The sequence below is a fragment of the Mastigoproctus giganteus genome, chromosome 14 (genome assembly GCF_048544385.1).
Source record: "Mastigoproctus giganteus isolate SK-2022 chromosome 14, ASM4854438v1, whole genome shotgun sequence".
NCBI lineage: Eukaryota > Metazoa > Arthropoda > Arachnida > Uropygi > Thelyphonidae > Mastigoproctus > Mastigoproctus giganteus.
Genome location: NC_143588.1, coordinates 99,656,894 through 99,679,906, shown reverse-complemented (window position 1 = coordinate 99,679,906; position 23,013 = coordinate 99,656,894). Strand labels below are relative to the sequence as shown.

Sequence of the window (23,013 nt, the reverse complement as noted above, 5' to 3'; positions counted from 1 at the left end):
AACAATTCTGCTGAACTCTGATACAGCACGAAAAGAAGGGCAACTATTTCTATACACATATTACGGATATTTATTATGATTATACATTTCACCAATATAAGGATGTCCTAATAAATATTTTGACATGAGAAATCTTCCCATAATCAGTAAATGAAAAATTCTGCAACCTGTTCCACATGAAATATTAATCAACAGCCATAAAGTCATTCTGTGAATACTTGCTATTCTTTAGCAATTCATGTTGTTATAATTGAAGATTTGACCTTCAAATATAAGCAGAGTTTTATAAAATTATAAATTATAAATATGTAATTTCATTAGAATTTCATTTAAAACAGTATCCATAAATCTCCTTTAAATTAAAATGTTATTGTGTGAATAGGGTATACATGAAAGAAGATATATTCAAGTGTTTTTTCAATAACCAGAAAATGTGCACAATGCAGTAGATGGCAGCATAATTGCAAAACTCTAATCAATGTTGAGAAAGAAGGCACAGTGCATACTTTAGTTCAAACTGCAGTCTGCCACCACTGTTATGTATAAAGTTTGAACAAGGTTTAAAAAGAAGTCACCAAGTAATTTACAGTTTGGAAATGGTACAGAAAATTCATAAAGGATTCTTAAAAAATTCATTGTTTGTGCAATCATCTTGGCCAAGATAATGGCTGAACAAAAGTCAGTGAAGACACAGTGCAGCTGATTTCAAGTAAGTAACACTTCTGCAGTACATGACAACCCAATTGCAATTTAACTCAAAATTATGAGCAATGCTCATGTCTATCCCAGAAAACTACATACATATTATAGCTATACTTCATCTCAGCAAAATGTTACTTATTTACAGGAAATTTGTTGTAACAGCTTCAACATGAGAAATTAATGCCAAGTATTGAGTTTTCATTTGATTCAGTCTATGCTTATAAAAAAAAAAAAAAAAATGATGCACAATACAGCTGTAATTATATTATAGTTTTCTAGAGTCTAATGCACTAAATTATCAGTGTGCTTTTTGTTATGCAAAATCCGTATTCTACAATGATGCTCTGGATACAGAACAAAAAAGAAAGCATGAACAGCAATTTTATCACTCACTTGCAACATGTCATCAATCATTATGAGTATATATTGCAATGTTTGATCCTTTGCAATATGACCAAGCAAGTTAAGAAAAGTCTTTGAGGCCTGATTCCAATTACTGCTTAAAAGAGCTTCTCTTTGTTTTGGATCTGAAGAATCAAACTGTGTAATAAAGTTGTAATCTTCCTGGCTTATCATCTGACTCCTGCAAGGATTACAATTAATTCTAAGCAAACAGGATATCAAATATGCATAAATTATACAATGAAGTATTTAGAATCTTCAACAAAAGATAGTTCATATAAAATTTAAAAACAGAGAAAGTGTACTCCATAATGGAATAGAGTTTCCAAGATATACTATTTTGGTGTTTGACTTTTCTTTTTGTCATCTACTTAGTATATCTTCCGAGTGTTATAAACGTTTCTTTATCTAAACTTCAGTATACTTTGGTTTCTTTTTTTTTTTTTTTTTTTCCTTTGTTATATTTATCACTCCAATTCTGGCTAACTCCCTTCTAAAAAAATTTTAGAACTGAACAAACTCTTTCACATGTAAATAGTCTTCTGTTGTGTGTAATACATAATGAATCACTGAGAACAAGAAAAGTTAAGGAAAACTAATGTACTAAATATTCACATATTCGTAGTCAAGAAACTATATGCATCTCACACTATATAAATAAAAAAAAAAAACTTAACTTAAACCTCATTTCCTTTCAACTTTTAACCTCAATATTTCTCTGAGCAGTAGTATTAATTTGCTCTGTCCAAGTAGGGATCTCTTTTCTTTTAATTCTTTGTGTCGAAACAACTTTAACATGAATAACTTACATTTCTCATTCTTTTTATTTTTGCCATTACAGAAGTGAAAATTATTCAAACATAATTATAAAATTCCAAATGTATGTTTCTAACGCTTCCACAGTCTTTAATGGTATGGTGATTGTTCCTTTAAACATTTATAATGAACAGAACATTATTCATTTATTATTCTAACTTTTGAGACTTAAGGAAGCAAAAACACAATGCTCTTAGGTACTTTAAGAAAAAAGCATAATCTTAAGTGTCAAAAAAAAAAAAAAAAAAAAATTGTACATATAGATATATGTATTATCATTTGCTAAGTACCAGCTGTTGTAATTAAGCTTGTAAATAATTCTCAAACCATTCTACACCTTTCTCCATTCATCATCCATTTAACAATTTATGTTGCTTCCCAGCAGCTGCAAAAACAATATAATTTGTCAATTCATGTTACTCATAATGATAGTTTATAATATAAAACAAGTTAGTTTGGCAAGAGAAACCTGCACAAAGCATGCACAAAGTTGCAAAAAAAAAAAAAAAAAAACCTGAAATCAAATTGTATCCGATGTTTATTATTTTGGAAAATAAGATGGGAAAAATATGAGCAACCGTGGACAAATTCAAGATTAAAATAACCACAACTATATAAAAATTTTTAGCTACTTTTGGTTTCATTATCATTATTAGCCATATAAAAAAACTCCAAGTTACCCTGAGAGAGAGAGAGAGAGAGGAGAGAGAGAGAGAGAGAGAGAGAGAGAGAGAGAGAGAGAGAGAGAGAGAGAGAGAGATCACCAAGAAAGAGAAGAATAATGGTATCCAGCTCAGGACCCTGAGTGTGCCAAGCCCATACTCACCAGGTGTGAACCCCTGGGGTTGCATACAATGAAACCAAACACATATTTGTGCACATGAATATAGGAATACTACAACTGAGGAATATCTTGTCCATTATACTGCAGCAAATAGACACTACGGACACAGTACTTGCAATAAAAAAAAATTTTTTTTAATTCACGAATCAACAAACTGTCTTGAAATGCACACTTCATCACCAAAATGCTATTCTACCATTTCTTTAAAATATGAGATACACCTGTTATATCCACTTTCAAGACTTGCTGCTCTCGTCAGAAAGGTAGTCTCATACATCTTGCAAATAATGTGGCAGTTCTACATGTTGCCATATAGTATGAAAAAAATTTAAAAATTTAAATTAAAAATTAATATAGCAAAAGCTATATTAATTTTTTCATAGGTCTTAGAAAAATATTTAGTACACAGGGATGACTTGACTTTAGCCTGACAGCCACAGCAAGCAAACTTTAAGATGGGTTTACTTTACTTCAGTTTACTTTCTGTTGATAAGCATAAAGTAAACTGGGGATTATCATGTGCTGTTATACACATCTATTTTCAAAAGCCATATATCTTTGAAAATTTAGTCTTGCAAGTTTTAACAGTGAAATAAAGTTTTGTTTCTAAAAATAGATTTTTATCTCTCTTTTCTGATGCTGTGGCCCACTTTTCAAATGAACAAATTTTGATTACTATGCCTTTTGGTTTTATTAAAATATTAGAAATAGTTTATTATTATGGAATTATTATTAAAGTGAATTTGATATATTGATATGAAAAACATAGTATAAAAATAAAAAGTAGCCTTTACTTTTTGTTATGTTATTGTTATTTGGTTTTTTAGGAGTTAGCAACTAAGGCCATATTGCTCCGTGAATATGCGGTGGTCATTCCTGACCTTTCCGCATCCTCCGTATTTGGTTGTGATGGGCTCGAACCCCAGTCTAATCAAGAAGCGTGTGCTACGCACTTCTGCTCCTTCCCACCTGGCTACGGAGGCGCCTCTTTACTTTTTAAAAAATAAAATCAGTTTATTGATCTTTGATTAATGTATGTACCACAAGTTAAGAAATACTACTCTAGTTTTGTTATAGAGTAAGATTTCAAAAATTAATTTTTATTCCCTTCTCAAGTAAAATACAAAGAGAGAAAACCAACTATTAAAGCACAAGATAAAAATTATAATGATCATATGCAGATAGTACAGCTGTCACATGATTACTGCTGTAATCAATACAAGTGTACCAGTCTTTTTTTTCACTGTGGATACCAACTGGATCCACTTACTCTATTAATCATCATGAATGGAAGATAAGCAAGGTGTTGTTAGCACAACTGGTTAGAAATAAATTTTCCTCAAAATTTTTCATATATAATAAGCGAAAAAAAAGTTACATAACAGTTATCAACATAACTTACTGAAGGTAAGACATCCAGTTGACTCTCTGAGATCTGATATCATTAGCTCTTTGCTGTAGAATACTTGTGGCAGTCAGACCTACAAATAAATAATTTCATATCTTCAGCCATATTTACTACTCACAAAACTCAAAACAAATTCCAGCTGATGAATAAAATAAAAACAAAATATCACCAGAATTAAAAGTGTACTCTCTTGGGAATTCAAATATGCAAAAATAAAAATTTTCTTAATAAAGGGCATCCCATAAATAAGAAGTGAGCGAACACTGTCAGATGAAAGGCAAAAACTGACTCAATGTCATCCATTCCTTTCAACATTTCATTCCTGATGTCCTAGGTTGTGGATCTATGCTAAGCCTTTATAAGACACCTTTTTAAAATTTTTTTTGAGTCCAATGGTTAAATCAAAGGGGATGTTTCACTTACCACACACTAGGTATTTAACTTTATTTTAGATGGTTGATATATCAAATACTTGGGATTAAAATAGAGCATGTGTTACCTTTAAAAGCAAAATTTTATCTTGCTTTTCTGCTAGAAATGTGCTGAACTACAAAAAATAACCACCACACATGCAAAGAATAAATAAAACTGCATACCACCTTTCCTGCATCACCTAGCCTGGGCAGTTTCTGATAAGTAAAAATCAAGGCACTATTAAAAATAGTACAAACTTCAATCTTTTGGTCCATATTTACTGAACAGTTGTCTCATTTCCTGTACAGACCAGCATGTATTGTGGCCTGCAAACTGCTTATGCTACTTTCATCTACTTGCAACTAATGAATTTTACCAATTCTTATCAACAAAACCAATGCTTATATAACAACTGTATGTGATTCAGGTGCAAAAGATCATTGACAAATAAATAACCAGAAAAATGTTATTGTGGAGAAAATGAAAATCCTCATGGAGTTCTCTCTTCATATGGGAATAATTCGCACATGAAGAATCCAATATTACTGGGGGGGGGGGGAGATCCACCAATTGGCATGAAATGCTTTTCTTCATTCATGAGTAGCAATAGAGTCCTACTGAAATTAGATGCCAGTATTTTGTACAAAACTTTGCATAACAATTGTGTGGTACAACACTGAGAATAGTGGAGAATGAAAAAGAGGGTAACTGTGCAGTTAGACAAGTTCTTTGAGTGGTGCAGACAGGCTGCTAGGACAACTCCTAGAGATTTGTCAATGATATAATTACCCCATTGTATAAGGCAATGGTTAGACCACGTAGATCTCGAGTACAGCATACAGGTGTGAAGGTCTCATTTTAAGGATGTGGATCTGTTGGAATAGGTTCTGAGAAGGGCAATGAGATTTAGTGAGGGGAACAAAAGGATACTCTTACCAAGAAAGACTTTGGTTGTGCAAACTGCAGCAACTGGAAATTAGGCACCTAAAAGGAGATCTGATTGAGGTATTTATGGATGGATTGAATGGATTTTTTTTTTTTTTTTTTTTTTTAATTGGTGTATGCAACCCCAACCAAACTATGGTAACTCTGCATGTTCTGTGTGTAGTTACCATACTGATAAAGGCCAATAGGCATAGTGGTGTACGTGTATCATAGTGTAATGTCCGGTTATGTTGTGTGACTGATCACTTTGCCTAGTCTGCCACAGACTAGTTTGCATCCCTGGCAAGTGGAGCTGGACCAGGGATCTACTATCCAGTACCCGAAATGCATACCCTCCAACCATGTACAGATCTTTAAACACTACAGCAGTGCATTCTTCATATTCAAACCTAGATTTGTCCTGCTGCTAGTATCCTGCTGGAGACTAGGTGCACAGTGATATGGCCTGGTGGCAGGAACACCATTTAGAAGATCTATCAATCCCTGGATTTCAGATACACAGAATAGTGCAGAAGCAATGTCTTTCACTGATAAATACTTCACAAGTTGCCTAGGTAGAAGAATCATCCATCGTACAGAACCTCCTAGAGTAAGTAGTGCTGTGGACTCATTACATAATTTAGATAGCACTGAACTGATTTAATATCCAGTGATTTAATGTCCCACATCCCTCCTAGACCAAAAACATCATCCAAACATACAAAACTTCTTAGAAAAAGTAGCACTGTAAACTCACTGTATGATGACCTGGATAACACTGTATCACAGAACACCCAGCTGTTCTTCCTACACATCACTGCCAGGATGCACAAATTCTATGTATACAACACAAGGAACATCACAAAACCCAATCTCCAAGACTTCCCGCACAAGTTCAGCCCATGTGGTGGCCTATTCCTCCACAAGAGGCCCCCCCAAATATCTCCATTAACAAACCATCTGCATGAGAGTCCTGTCCTGAAAAATATGTTCCTGTCAATCTGAAACTTGTTTCATTTCTAATAGAACAATGTCTGAAGACCTTGCATGCAAAATCTTGGAACACAGTTCTCTGGGTCTGCCACAATAACTCACACCGACTGGGCTAGCCAGGTGGATAAAAAAGTACCTGCCTGGCAACCCAAAGGTCATGGGCTCGAATCCTGCCTCGGGCTTGGGTCAGAGTAGTGCAAAACCTTTGGGAGGTGCATTATGGTCACAGAAGCCGATGCTCTAACAACTAACAAAAAAACAATAACTCACTCAAAACCTGGCTCCAACACATTTACATCTGGCAGTAGCACCTGTAATTCCTCTTGAAGATCTTGATATTCCTTACAGTCATAGAGTACATGACCCCAGTCCTTCACCATGCCACAGTAGCATGTTGTCTGACCCATTACTCCAAGAGCATTTAACTTTCCAAAGAAAGACCCATGCCCCATAAAGAAATATGTAGAATGCAAGTCAGGGCAGAAACAATTATGCATGCCTTTACCTGTCTTTGCCACCTCAGGTAGAAACTTCTTCATTATTATATCTTTATCAGTACAGTAAACCCCCGCTATTTGCGGTATCTGTATTCGCAGTCGCTGATTTAATATAAAATGAAACCTAAAAAAAAAATGTGAATTTTAAAGCGCCGTGAACATTTTCCACCATAAAAAAACATGAGCGTGGCTAAAATTATCTTCACAAAACAGTGCTCAGTGAGTGGGGAGAGAGGGGTCACAAAATCGCGAGCGTGGATGTTTCTCGCTAATCCTTGTTCATATGTGTTATGCTCTTGTCATGGAAAGTTTCGTCGTTTGCTTTTAATTTATATGCTTATAAATTGAATAAATTTATCAATTTATATGCTACAAAAGTCTACAAAAAACAGACTTTTTCGAGTGTGTTAATGGAAGAAAGTGACTTTATTGTGGACAAGTTCTTTCTAACCCGTACAAAAATATGGCTACGAATAACAAGGGAAATGTGAAAAGATCAGAGAAGGTGATGACATTAGGGAATAAAATTGAGTTATTAGACAAAATTTCTAATAGTAAAAGTGTCTCCTCAGTGGCAAAACATTATAAAATCAATGAGTCAACGATACAATCAATCAAGAAATCGGAAGAAAAAATCCGACGTAGTGTCCATGAAAAAGCACTAATGGCTTCAAAAATTTGCTCTGTAACTCGTGATGTTAAATTAGAGAAAATGGAAAAGGCTTTAAATCTGTGGATAGAAGACCGAACTCAAAATAAAATTCCGTTAAGTTCACTTATCATTCGTGAAAAGGCAAAACTCCTTTATCAACACTAGCGAAATTGGTGATAGCACTGGCGGGATAAGTTTTTTAGCTAGAAAAGGCGCTGGTTTGAAGATTTGTTTGAAATTTCTAATAAATATTACATTTAATATTAAATTGTTTCTTATTTTCATTTCGATCGTATGCTTGCATTTCACTATGTACTGTCTATGTACATAGTCATATTATGAAGGTACATATAATACATACATAGACAGAATTTTAGACTAGTTTTTCTTATATATTTCATACTTTGGAACGGAACCCCTTTATTACTATGGGAGCCATAACTCAGTATTTGCGGCATTTCTCAGGAACGTAACCCCTGCGAATAACGGGGGTTTACTGTATTACTCTATCAATCTTGCCAAAGACCATGAGAATACCATGTTCATTCCAGGTCCGCTACCCGTTTTCTTTCCTCCTTGTAGGCGTGAGTCAAGTCCAATCAATAGTGTCTCATATTGTTTTCCCCTTCTAAAGTAAAAACACGTAGCCCAAAACACAAGAAACAAATCAAGGAGCAGACCACCTGGATTGAGTAAACTAAATGTTGATGACATTTGTACCCAGGAGCTCACATCTGGTGAGTATGGGCTTGGCACACCTAGGATCCTGAGCTGGATATCATCATTCTTCCCTTCCTCGGTGATTCCCTTCTACTTCTCTCTCTCAGGGTAACTCAGAAATAATTTTTTTTTTTTTTTTTTTTTTTGTTGCTGCAACAAAATCCTCAGGCTTCCTTGCCATATGGCTAATGATAATAATAACATCCTTACTCTTGTTCAGATAATACACGAGGAGGCATAAATTTAAAGTATGGCAAACCAAGTCATACATGCCATGAATGACGCACAGAGGAGAATATACTGACTAGCATGCAGCCACTAACAAATACATTTGCGGTTAAATAAAATAATATTTTTTATTTCACTGAAATTTATTTTGTCTATTAGCTCCATCTGGTGATGAAAACTAATTATGATTGTGTGCAAAATTATGCAGCAACAATATTCTTATTAGAAACTTTCAAGTATGTTACCTTTTTATAATATCAGTAAAGACTAATTTCAGTCAGGTTTTTTTTTTCTACATTACATAATTGTTTATATTTTTGTTGTTATTTTTTGGTAATTATGACAGAAAGGCTTTGCCATCAATAACCTAGACAGTGCAATGAGAACATTTATTATCCTGGAAAATAGCTGTTAGTAAATGAATTTGTAATTTAATGCAACAGAACCTGGCAACTGTCATAGAAAACTTATTTATCTAAACATGAATTCAGCAGTGCTCACAGTGGAATGTGTATACTTATTTAACTGTGATAAAAATTATCATAATCATATGAACCTAGGATAAGGAATGATAGATGCTGCTCATGAAAATTTTTCCAAACAATGGCAAACTACTATCACAACAAACTAAGTGTAGAGCTTCACAGTTATTCCCCAACACAAATCCCAACTTTATCTATGTCAACATACACCACAATATTTAGCATTAGCTCCTATTTGGCCTTTCCTGTAAAAATTTTCAGGAGCAGATTTAAGTAACCATCTTTCAATATGGATAAATAACAGGGTTGATTCATAGGCCTTTGAAGTATGAGCTCTACTGACCCTTCCATTTATGAGTTTACATTAATGTATATGGGTTCACAGTTTTGAGGTTTACACTATGGTACCTCCGTGAAAGAAATAAAAGAGGTGAAAGACTTGTGAAATTTGCAGAATCTCAAGGACTGTCAGTAATGAACACTTTTTTCAAGAAAAGGGTGAACAGAAAGTGGACATGGAAGAGTCCAAATGGATTAACAACTAATGAAATCGACTTATTCAGGACGATGTTACCGTCCTGAATAAGGTAAATGTTGGAAGTGATTACAGAATGGTAAGATGTACACTTGATATAGATGTAGGAAAGGAAAGGAAAAAATTGACTCGAGTAAATAATACAAAGGTCTTTGAGATAACAGAGGAGAAAAAGCAGTATGTACTGGAACTTAAGAACAAGTTTGAGCTTCTGCAGACTGCTCAGGACCAAGATATCGACGAGGAACATTACAACTTTCTGAAAGTGATAAAGCCTAAGAAACCTACAGGGAAACAGAAATCTAAAGAAGAAAAAATTAGTCAAGAAACACTTGTCATGAAGAACCGAAGACGACAAATGAAGAGCAAGAAAAACACTGATAGGGAGAAAATTGAGTATACTGAGTTATGCAAAGCCATTAGAAAGAGACTCAGAGAGGACTTAAGAAGATTTAACACAAGAAAAGTATAACAAGCATTAAGGGAAAACAAAGGATTTAAATCAGCAGCCATCAGCAGTAATACAGAAAGACAAATGATACTGAAACTGAAGAATAGCGATGGTGTACTTATAAACAGCAGAGAAGGCATAATTCAAATAGCAGAAGACTACTATAGAGAATTATACAAGGAGCGAGGGAATGATACCAGCAGTGGGGAAGATGGATTGCAAAGTAACAACACATATGACATACCCGATATTCTTCCTGATGAGGAAGAACATGCATTGAAGAAAATGAAGAATCGGAAAGCCTCGGGGGAAGATGAAGTTACTGTAGAGTTGTTAAAATTGGGAGGAAGAGACATAACACAAAAACTGGCAAGGCTCTTCACAAAGTACATTAGAAAAGGTGTGGTGCCTAAGCAGTGGAATAATGCAATCATAGTTTTGCTGCATAAGAAAGGAGATAAATCAGAAATTGGAAATTATAGACCAATTAGCTTGTTATCCCACACCTACAAGTTGTTCACAAGGGTCATTACTAACAGATTAGAAAGAATACTTGATGAGAATCAACCGAAAGAGCAAGCTGGCTTTAGGACAGGATTCTCAACTATGGATCACCTTCACATAATATCACAGCTAATGGAGAAAGCAAATGAATATAAAACACCATTATGCCTGGCATTTGTGGATTATGAAAAGGCATTTGACTCCATACAGCATAAGGCAATGTTTCGGGCACTGGAAAGACAAGGCACAGATACCCCATATATTATGATTTTGAAGAAAATATATGAGAGTGCTACCTCCTTTATTAGACTAGACAAAGACAGTAGCAAATTTAAAATCGAGAAAGGAGTTCGACAAGGAGACAATATCTCCGAAGCTGTTTACTGCTGCCCTTGGGGAAGCTTTCAGAAGATTAGACTGGTCGCAGAAAGGAGTCAATGTGAACGGAGAGTACCTAAACCATTTACGATTTGCAGATGACATTGTGGTTATAAGCCACGATCCCAAAGAATTAGAGAAAAATCTTAATCAGTTATGCACAGTTAGTAAGAATTTTGGATTAAAGATGAATATGGCTAAAACAAAAGTAATGATGAACAAGTATGCCACGGAAAGGGAAATAATGATTGAAGGAGCAGTAATTGAAAAGGTGGAGTCATATACTTATCTGGGACAAGTTATTAGCCGCAATAATGATAAATGGCTGGAAGTCAAGAGAAGAATAAATTTTGGATGGATAGCATTCAGGAAATATAGTCACATACTGAAGAGCAATATCCCAGTTTGAAACGTAAAATAATGAATCAATGTATACTCCCCACCATGACTTATGGAAGTGAAACTTGGGCACTCACCAAAAGAATGGAAGAGAAGCTGAGAACTACACAGCGAAGAATGGAACAAATTATATTGGGAATCAGACTGTTAGATAAGAAGAGAAACACATGTATTAGGCAGCAAACTCAAGTAAAGGACATCCTTATCAAAACTAAAGAACTAAAATGGTCTTGGGCAGGACACATAGCTCGAAGACATGATGACAGATGGACTAAGAAAATAACAGAATGGTACCCAAAAGGAGCTAGAAGAAAACCTGGAAGACAAAGGCGGAGATGGATAGATGAAATTCATGAGTTTTTGGGTAGTAAATGGATGGCCAGTGCTCAAAACAGAAGGAACTGGAAAGTTGCTGGAGAGGCCTTCATCCTGTAGTGGATTGAAAATGGCTGATGATGATGACCTCCGTGAAGTGCATTTTTTTTTTTTTTGTGGAATTTAAATGATATACAAAAATGAATGCTTTGTACCTAAACACTTTTTTTTAAATGCTATTTTTTCCCCCTTAGTTTGACCTGATTTTAAAATTCAGAAAAAAAAAATTCACAAAATATTGTAAAAAAAAAATAAACAAGTGATTATTATTAATTTTACTATAATAATATCCTCTATATCTCTTTATTTATCATTTCATTCAATTTCATTTATTTCTAAATACAAATTCCAGACAATTTTGACTTTTTTTAAACCCAAATCAAACAACAGCCAATAGAAGCAATCTCCTCCTCTGATTTTCAAGCTATTTTGGTGTTGCCATCTCTTTGTCTTTTCAACTTAAGTTGAAAAGACAAATAGATGGGAACAAATAAAGAGATGAGAGCAAACACCGAGAGACTTCAAAACAATTCATACATTTAACAGACACTTTACTCAAACTGTTCGTGAAACAACCTTGGAAAATGTAAATTTTCGTACATACTCCACAGTACTCTGAACAGCTTAAGTGCAGAGACAACTAGGTGATGTGCGATACTATTGCAATATGGGAAGCATTTTAGATTTATCCTGGAAGCCACTAATACATTCATTTTAATGAAAATAATCACAAAGGAAAGAAGTCAAAGTGTATAACAAGAGAACTGAATGGTTTAACTGAGAAAAAAAAAAAGGACATGGGACAGCAACAGCCTATCAGGCTGTTGCTGTCCCATGTCCCAACAGCCTATCACAGCCAATTCATATGACAATAATCACAAGCATGTATGCAATAAACTCACTGATAGGATAAATGAAGCAAAAGTTGAATACTAGAAATCAATGGCAAAGAGAACTAAGAGCAGGGCCAATAAGTTTTACTTTTATGCAAATACAAGAAAAAAAAAGAATAAACTATTTAAAAGATGGAAGTGATGGATCCATAGGCAACTGAAGACTAATGAACAGGTGCTTTGACTTTATAATAAAAAGCACATTTCAACCAGGAGGAAATAGTCAATTAGAATCAATTTGCCATAAAATGAAGGATATGATGATCTCTGAGAAGTATCTATTTCTGATAGATGCTTCTCAGAGCTGCTGAGATTGAAGGAGGGGGGAAGCCCCCAACCAAGGGTTGGACAGTATACATCCAATCATATTCGTAGAAAAAAAAAAAAAAAAAAGTGGCACATGGAAGATTTAAGAGGCGATAGAGAAATACAGAACACTGAGTCTAATTTCTATTAGAGTACAGCACCATTTCAATATGAATGAAATTTTAAAGGAATGGAATCACAACATGTGTTCATGAAGAGAAATTATTGTCAGACCAATCTGTTCAGTCACTATGTAAAGTTATTTCTTCCATCCTATAATGAGCATGGAAGAAATAACACTGACACTTAGTAAAATGTTTATTAAGGTTCCCCACAAACTCATTCCAGTTATATAAACTGAAATTAGCTGAGATTACAGGGAAAATCCTTAGTGGAATCAGTTACTGCTGAAGGGCAGAAGATAAAAAAGACAGTTATAAATGGGCATTCTTCAGAGTGAACTAGCACGGCAAGTGGATTCCTTCAAAGATTGGTGCTAAGAGCCCCCTTGTTTCTAAACCTCAATTAATGATACTGATGTGGGCATACAGGGGTAATTTGATAAATAACTGATAATTTGAAGTTAGGTAGGGTGGTTAATGATTAAAATCAGGCTATGTTGCATCACAATTCGAATCGGTTACAAATATGACTGAAAAATTGCAACTAAGGTTTAATACTTAGTTTTACTCTAAATATAAGGTTAAGTACTGGAAAAAAGGAACTAAGGAGCAACTTACTAACTAGGGAGGAAAGATTCAAAAGGTGGTTCAGGGAAAAGATATTTAAGGATCCATTTTGCTGTTGTTGTTGTTATTTGGCTTTTAGGAGCAATTAGCAACTAAGGCCATATTGCTCCGGGGATATGTGGTGGTCATTCCCTGACCTTTCCGCATCCTCCGTATTTGGTGGTCACAGGCTCGAACCCCAGTCTAATCAAGAAGCGTGTGCAACACACTGCTGCTCCTGCCCACCTGGCGAGGATCATATGCATCAATCATGAAATTTACCATGCAGTGTACACCTACAGTCAGGTAAGAAGATGGCAGCTTATGCATGATCTATAAGGCCTTTACAACTGGAGAAAAAGGATGTAATTTCTCTATAGGCATCTTAGGAGAACTAAATTGAGGTGTATAAAGCCTTGAACAGAATCAAGTAAAATGAATAGGAGAAGCATATTCTTATTAGGAGAGACAAGAACCAGAGGATACAATCAAATATAAAATATTTGGAAATATTAGAGTGCTGGATCTCAAAGTTTACCTTCAGACTGCGTGTTACAGATCACCTGAGTATATTATTTGCTGATATGGTTGGAGGTAGAGAGTTTGGAAAAGTTCAAAGAATTGGATTATTTTTTTTTGGTGATGGGGAAAGTATGGGTAACTGGGAAAGTTTTCTTTTTCAGATTGAGAAATGGGTCTGCTTCCTTTCTTTATTTAGCCATTCTAATAACAAGGAACAGAAATCTAGTTATTATAGATACTGTTGTTCAAATCATTAAATGTGGTGGAGTTTTCCAACTTGCGGATTTTCCTAAGTTAACGCTATGGATAAAGGGGTGGTTGAATGGGAAAGGAGACAGAGAGTGTTAACACCATGCTGCATGGTTTTCAATAAATATAAAGTAATAGCTGTTTTGAACTCAGTTTTTTATGCTGATTTCAGAAATGTTATTCATTTTTTTCTATCACATACCATTTTTTCACAAATCACTTAAGTTTATGTCATGAGTTGTATTATTGAATGTATTGTTAGAAGTAAATGCTGAGAATTTGTAAACTAAATCTTCATGAGAAAAACAGGGGCTGTTTTTCTTCATGAGAATGAAACACAGAGATTGAGAACCAGTCCTCCTACACATCTGAGGACAATTCTGTGGTTTTTTGCAGTAATGTAAATGACTTAATGAACTAATTAGAAATTAGTTACAATCCTATACAGTAGAGAATTTTTATTGATTCATCACAGAGGAGTCATAAAGGTGCATTGCTCCACAACGGAAATAAATATGAGTCAATTCCAGTAGCTCACTCTATGCATTTGAAAGAAACATAAGAGCCTGAAGATGTTGTTGACAAATGTTAAGTATGAAGAATATGGTTGGTTGGTCTCTGCTGACTTTAAAGTGATAGGCATGTTACTTGGACAGCAAGCTGGCTACTCAACTGCAGGCAACAAATTGCCCAAAGAGTGGCAGTTTGTTGCCTAGATCAAAGAACATAGTTCATAAACCACTGGTACACCTCAAAACTGTCCTCCTTCCACTCTTGCAGATCAAATTGGGTTTGATAAAACAGTTTGTGAAAACTTTACCTCAGGAAGGTCCCTGCTTCAACTACCTTTGTACTAAATTCCCACTGATCACTCAAGAGAAGCTAAAACAAGGTATTTTTGTTGGAACTCTCAAATTTATAAACTGATGAAGGACCGAGATTTTGAGGAAACTATGAATAAAAGAGAAACATGCATGGATCAGCTCTAAGTCTGCTGTTGAGAAATTCATAGGGAACAACAAGGATCCAGACTACAAAAATATATTTGAAAATATGTTTTAAAACTTCAAGTAGGGCTTCAACATGAGTGTCAATATACATTTTTTTACATCTCCACATCAACTACTTCCCAGAAAATCTAGGGAGTGTTAGTGAAGAACAGGGTGAGAGGTTTCAACAGGTCATTAAAAGACATGGAAATAAGGCACCAAGGGAGGTGTGGGTCAAAATGTTGGCTGACTATTGCTGGATGCTGAAGAGGGACTAAAGTAAAAGGATCTGCAAGAAAATCAGAGAAACAAAATTTTGACACATCATATATCAGTTCATAAAATGAAAGCTTAGTGGATTTTTTTACCACACTGCCCTTTTTAATAGTGTTTTCAACATGTATTTAAATATAAAAGTCTGGTAAAAGTAGCATTTTGTTATAAATTCAATGCACAAATTCTACTCACAATTAATAAAAATTTGTAAAAAATCAAAATTTCTTTTGTTATTTTTGAAGAAACCTGACATGACAAAAACAAATGGATGTCATTTTTGAAATCAGCATTAGAAAATGATTTAGAAACACCCTTTTCTGAGAAAACATTGGTGAATTTTTTTTTTTTTTTTTCAAAATTAAGTAGTGTATTTTGGGGCTCATGGGGTTTTGTCAATGAACACTGCTGTTGATGGACTAATGTTATTAGTGGAGTTCCCCAGGTTTCGATGCTGAACCCATTGTTATTTTCCATATTTATTAATGCTTAAAGTCCAAGTTTGCAGATAATACAAAGATTGGCAGGGTGGTTAATGACAGTAAAGATGGTACGTTACTGCAGTATCTCGAAAAGTTAGTCAGATGGGCTGAGAACTGGCAGTTGAAGTTTAACATGTGACAAATGCAAGGTGCATATGGGTAGCAGTAATGACAGAGTAAGTTAACTGTACTACATTTTGAGTGTAGTATAAAACAAAAGACTTGGAGGTAATTGTGCAGTCGGATATGAAGTTCTCTGAGCAGTGCAGACAGGCAACAAGGATAGCTTGTTGGCTTTTGTCTATTATACAGGGTGTTTCAGTTAAACGTTTCAGAACTTCTAAGAGGGGTAGGGTACATCCTGACAACTCGAAATCATATAGCAATGTGGGGTCGGAAATGCTGTCCTGAAGCGGTGTTGTACACAGAAGCACCATAAAGAAAAGAGACCGTAAGTGAGAAATCGTTTTAATAATACATGAAAAGAAGCAAAAGGTACATGGATTAAAGTAAGTGTTCGAAGTTTCTTCCACGGGCTACAATGCACGCCTCACATCTCCGACGCATGGACATCCGAACATTCTGGAATACTCCAGGCGAATTTCGGATTTCTTCGGCAGCTACTGCGATTCTTGCAACCAGCTCCTCAGCATTGTCAACAGGGGTGTCATAAACTAGCGATTTCATATGACCCCAGAAATAAAAATCAAGACATGATAGGTCGGGTGACCGAGCAGGCCAACGCACGGGACCACCACGTCCGATCCACTGTTGACCAAATGTGACATCCAGGTAGTTACGAACATCTCCGCTATAATGGGCAGGGGCTCCATCGTGTTGGAACCACATTGTCTGTTGCGTCGATGCAGAAATCTGTTCATCTCTCAAAAGTTGTGGCAATACTTGCTGCAGAAAGATCAAGTAGATAGGTCCGGTTAGACGACACGGTAACAGGTAAGGTCCGATGAGGTGATCTCCCATAATACCGGCCCATACATTGACCGAAAATCGAATCTGTGCTGCACGATGTCATATTGCATGCGGGTTCTCGACCGCCCAGATATGGTCGTTATGCGTGTCGAAAATTCCTTCCCTTGTGAAGGAATTTTCACGGTCATATGAAATCGCTAGTTTATGACACCCCTGTTGACAATGCTGAGGAGCTGGTTGCAAGAATCGCAGTAGCTGCCGAAGAAATTCGAAATTCGCCTGGAGTATTCCAGAATGTTCGGATGTCCATGCGTCGGAGATGTGAGGCGTGCATTGTAGCCCGTGGAAGAAACTGCGAACACTTACTTTAATCCATGTACCTTTTGCTTCTTTTCATGTATTATTAAAACGATTTCTCACTTACGGTCTCTTTTCTTTATGGTGCTTCTGTGTACAACACCGCTTCAGGAAAGCATTTCCGACCCCACATTGTTATATGATTTCGAGTTGTCAGGATGTACCCTACCCCTCTTAGAAGTTCTAAAACGTTTAACTGAAACACCCTGTATACAGGAATTTCACTATCAGAAGTAAAGGAGTGATTATCCAAAGGCAATGGTGAGGCCACATCTTGAGCCTGCATACAGGTCTGAAGTTCTCATTTTAGGAAGGATGTAGAGTTGCTAGAATGAGTACAGAGAAGGGCAACAAAGATTGGCGAGTATAATGAAGGGGTCCTCTTACAAAGAAAAGCTTCACTTCCACAAATTGAAGCATCTGGAGACTAGGCACTTGTAAGATGATCTGATTGATGTATTTAAGACTTTTAATGGATTGAGCAAACTCAATGCTGATGGGATTCTTCCTCTTGATCAGACTACACACGAGGAGGCATAAATTCAAATTGCAGAAGGACAGTTGCAGAATATATGTGAAGTTTGCCTTTAGCAAACGGATGGATGATTGCTGGAACAAACTTCCATCTGTTGTTGTGGAAGTTGGCAGCGTAAATAAATTCAAGAAAGAACTACACAAACTATTAGTAGTAGTAGTAGTGGCATGTGATGCAAGAAAGCAAGTGTATGAGCTTATGCAGCATCAGGCAAAAAAAAAAAAATAATAAAATCACACCATTGCCTCCAAATGCCTGTCCAGTTCCTCCTTAAATTTATTCAACTTATCAACTTCCACAACGACAGATGGAAGTTTGTCCAAGCAATTAACCACCCACTGGCTAAAGGCAAATTTCCGCACATCTATTCTACATCTGTCTTTTCTTAATTTGAATTTATGCCCCCTTAGGTTCGTAATCTGAACAAGTGAAAGGATCCCATCAGAATTCGGCATGCTCAACCCATTCAAGGCCTTATATAACTCAATCAGATCACCGCGCAGGTGCCTAGTCCCCAGCCACTGCAATTTGAAGAACTTAAGCCTCTCTTGGTAAGAGGATCCCTTCATTCCCCTCACCAATCTTATTGCCCTTCTCTGTACACGCTCAAGTAAATCTACATCTTTCCTAAAATGAGGCCTCCAGACCTGTACGCAGTACTCAAGGCATGGCCTGACCATTGCCTTATACAGAGGGATAATCACCTCCTTTTCCCTGCTAGCAAAATTCCTATATATCATTGACAAAACCCCATGACCTGCCCTGGCAGCCTGTCTGCATTGCTCAGAAAATTTCATATCTGACTGCACAATTACTCCAGGTCTTTTTCATTTTCTACCACCCTAAGCGTAGTACCACACAGTTGGTACGTTTCTCTGGGGTTACTTCTACCCATATGCAGTACTTTGCATTTGTCAAGGTTGAACTTCAGTTGCCACTTCTTAGCCCATCTGCCCAAATTATCTAAATCCTGTTGCAGTAGCACACTGCCATTACTGTCATTAACAACCCTGCCAACCTTTGTATCATCTGCAAACTTCGACATTAAGCCTGATATACCTTCATCAATATCATTGATAAATATACAAAACAACAGTGGACCTAACACCGAACCCTGTGGGACTCCACTAATAACATTAGTCCACGAAGAGCAGCACCCATTGATTACCACCCTCTGTCTTCTCCCACTTAACCATCCTTTTATCCATTGTAGCAACTTACCCTTAATACCATTCTGCTCCAATTTGTCTTCCATGCACAACAGTGTCAAAAGCTTTACTGAAATCCAAATATATGATATCAAAATTATTTTTGATATCATATCAAAATTATTTTGATCATAATTATTGGAGGGAATAGATAAAAGAAATGGCAAGTTTTTTTTTTTTTTTTTTTCCCTGATGCTTTCTCGTATTATTTGCCACTACTAATACCAAAACATGGTAACAAAACTTTTTATACATGATGTACACCATTTTTCAATCTAAGAAAAATTTTATATATAGAGGTTGGTAGAATTCTATGGTAAATAAAATGGAAGCTAATTCGACCTAAATGCAGAGCTATTTCTAGATAGTTTTGTGTTTAAATAAATAACAAAACCCTGAATGTGGAATACTGTACATGTTTATAAAATAATAAAATAAATACACCTATATCTACTAGGTGTATTTATTTTATTTTATCCCTCTCAGTTTGTGTAAACATTACGAGGGTGATATTGAAACGTGTTTGCTACCCTGAAAACGAAATAATAATAATAAATAACCTCAATGAGAGGTGTGATAATCACATCCCAAGGAGGTAAAAAACGCAGAGTTACAACTAACCTTTTTCGATATCATCGGGTAGTGACGACAAAACTGAGTTGATCTTCAATGGTAAAGCCATTTTTCTTCTGTTTTGCTTATGTAATACAATATATACAGAACACTAATGTGATAAAGTTAACCTCATTTACGTGAAAATAACACACCGGGTAAATAAATGATAAACAGCCCGATCACTTGACCATTTCTGCAACTAGATCTGAATTGACAACACCGCACCCTATCGACAACATAAAATTAAAAGGATTAAACAGTGGTTCTCAAAAGGTTTTACCTAAAAAATTGTTTGTTTTAAATGGTCATGGAAAATAAGGAGTGAAAAATATTTCTATTTTAAAATTATTAACTGTACTGTGTTCGTATTATTATTATTATTATTATTATTATTATTATTATTATTAGCCATATGGTGCAAGGAAGTCTAAGGCTTATGCTGCAGCAGCCAAAAAAAAAAAAAAATTCTGAATTACCCTGAGAGAGAGAGAGAGAGAGAGAGAGAGAGAGAGAGAGCGAGAGCGAACAAGTCAGAAGCAGAAGGGAATCACCAAAAAAGAGAAGAATGATGATATCCAGCTCAGGAGCCTGGGTGTGCTAAGCCCATACAGATGTGAGCCATTGGGGTTAAATATAAGCATAAGTTACTTTTCATATTATAAGCGTAAATTACTTTGCATATTATAAACGTACATTATCAATTATTATCATATGTTCATTTTTTTTAAAATTATATATCAAGCAGTCGATGACAATAAGAGCTGTTGTTGCCGTTGTTGTATTAGCGTTTTAAAGCATCAGCGACTAAAGCCATATTCCTCCGTGTATATTGTCTGTAAATTGCGTGTGTTCTGAGGTCGATGTTCTGTTTGCCGGACGAAAAACCCGAGTTTCTGGGGGGGGGGGGGAATGCTACTCACGCCTGAGCCCCACTAACTCAGCCACTTTGTGAAAAAAAAAATAAATAAAAACGTAAAAAATTCCTCCCGTCATAGAGGATCAAACTCAGGTCTTTTCCACCTGGTGTGGGAAGGACGGCGATCCTACCAATTGTGCTACCGACGAGGGCGACAATATAAGCAGGAAAAATTTTTGTTATCGGTTTTCACAAGCCATCTGCATTTCAGGCTATGCCGCGCCAGCGTATTATCGTATATTTCTATAAATGTTTGTTTTGAGGACTGGAAATCCGGAATTACTTCTACTGTACATTGTTCGCAGTGCTCAGAATAGACATGGGCGTACTGGAATGCCATTCCGGTTCGTCACACACATCGGATTGTCATGTATATATCTTTAAGTTTCGGGTTCTTTTCGCAGAAAAGTTTGTTCTTTTAATTTGACTGTTCACGATGCATTCAACCGATTAATTAAAAGTGGCAGGATCATCTAGATAAGACTTCAATTAAAACTCGGACACAGCATGGATTTGTTAAGGGAAAGTATTGTGTGATCAATTTGATTGGATACTATGATGTAGTCACAAAGGAACTGGATGCAAAGAATAATTTTGATATCATATATTTGGATATTAGAAAGGCTTTTGATACTGTTGCACATGGAAGACTGCTGCACAAATTGGAGCAGTGTGGCATTGGAGGAAAATTTCTGCTATGGATAAAGGGATGGTTGAGTGAGAGAAAACAGAGAGTGGTAATCAATGGACTAATGGACTGCTCTTCGTGGACTAATGTTATTAGTGGAGTCCCACAGGGTTCAGTGTTGGATCCATTGTTGTTTTCTGTATTCATTAATGATATTGATGATGGTATATCAAGCTTAATGTCCAAGTTTGCAGACGATACGAAGGTCGGCAGGGTTGTTAATGATACTAATAACAGTACGCTGCTGCAACAGGATCTAGAAGAGTTGAGCAGGTGGGCTGAGAGGTGGCAATTGAAGTTTAACACTGACAAATGTAAAGTACTGCATACGGGAAGCAGTAATTAACAGAATAATTAACCATATAATATCGGTGTAGATACACCATAGTTAACCCATAAATTTGAACTACATAAGTAGCGTAGAAGGCATCGTTTTAATTGTATCTCATATTGTGGTCACCTTCACAACGAGATAGCGGTATTGCACTACTTCAAATAAATAACGCTTCTCTAGTAGAGAAGACTGCTGTTATTTATTTTCAGAGGATACCACCACTCAAACGATCGTTTCGAAGCTATTGGGCTTCATCATCAGTGGGCAGGCAGGTACCCTGGTAATACAATATGCCATCACAGTTGCGAAGTTATTTCCACAATATGAGAGATGCCAAAGGGTGTTGGTAAAAATGTAATTTGAAGACGAATGGGTTATGGGTTAACTATGGTGTATCTACACCGATATTATATAGTTAATTACCAAAACCCATAAGAATTATGCCTTGTGCATTTCGTCTTCAAATTACATTTTTACCAACACCCTTTGGCATCTCTCATATTGTGGAAATAACTTCGCAACTGTGATGGCATATTGCATTACCAGGGTACCTGCCCGCCCACTGATGATGAAGCCCAATAGCTTCGAAACGATCGTTTGAGTGGTGGTATCCTCTGAAAATAAATAACAGCAGTCTTCTCTACTAGAGAAGCGTTATTTATTTGAAGTAGTGCAATACCGCTATCTCGTTGTGAAGGTGACCACAATATGAGATACAATTAAAACGATGCCTTCTACGCTACTTATACAGTTCAAATTTATGAATTAACTATGAACCACTTCAAACCACAGAATAATGTATCAACTGTGTGGTACTATACTGACAGTGATAGAGATTGAAAAGGACCTGGGGTAATTGTGCAGGCAGATATGAAGTTTTCTGAGCAGTGCAGACGGTCTGCAAGAGTAGCTCATGGTGTCTTGTCAATGATATACAGGAATTTTTCTAGTAGGGATAAGGAGGTGATTATCCCCTTGTATAAGGCATAGTTTCTGAACCTCTGGAAAACTGCTCTTCTGAGATTGATTAAAAAGCCCAACACTCCCCCAGATTTTATCGGCCAATTGCACTACTGGCCAATTTGGGGAAATTGTTGAAATGCCTAGTTGCCCTAAGGTTGAACTCGCTTTTCCTTGAAAAAGATCTTCTTGCGTCCAACCAGTATGGTTTTCTCCAGGCCGATCTCGTCAGGATGCCCTTGTAGATTTTATTTGCCATGTTGAAAACTCTCCGTTCAAATACACATTGGCTATATTCATAGAC

General features: G+C 36.1%; 1 protein-coding gene across 1 annotated transcript in view; it reads right to left on the bottom strand.

Moving 5' to 3' along the window:
- The window catches only part of VhaSFD (V-type proton ATPase subunit VhaSFD), a 61,814-nt gene extending 41,826 nt beyond the window's left edge, over nt 1–19,988 (bottom strand). Inside the window, exons 1-3 of the mRNA XM_090388261.1 lie at nt 19,818–19,988; nt 4,167–4,245; nt 1,096–1,285 (exon numbers count right to left, since the gene is read on the bottom strand). Of these exons, the coding sequence (XP_090244387.1) occupies nt 1,096–1,285; nt 4,167–4,245; nt 19,818–19,878 (330 nt within the window). The 5' untranslated portion in view covers nt 19,879–19,988. The remainder of the gene's footprint in view (nt 1–1,095; nt 1,286–4,166; nt 4,246–19,817) is intronic.
- Between the last annotated feature and the right edge of the window lie 3,025 nt (nt 19,989–23,013).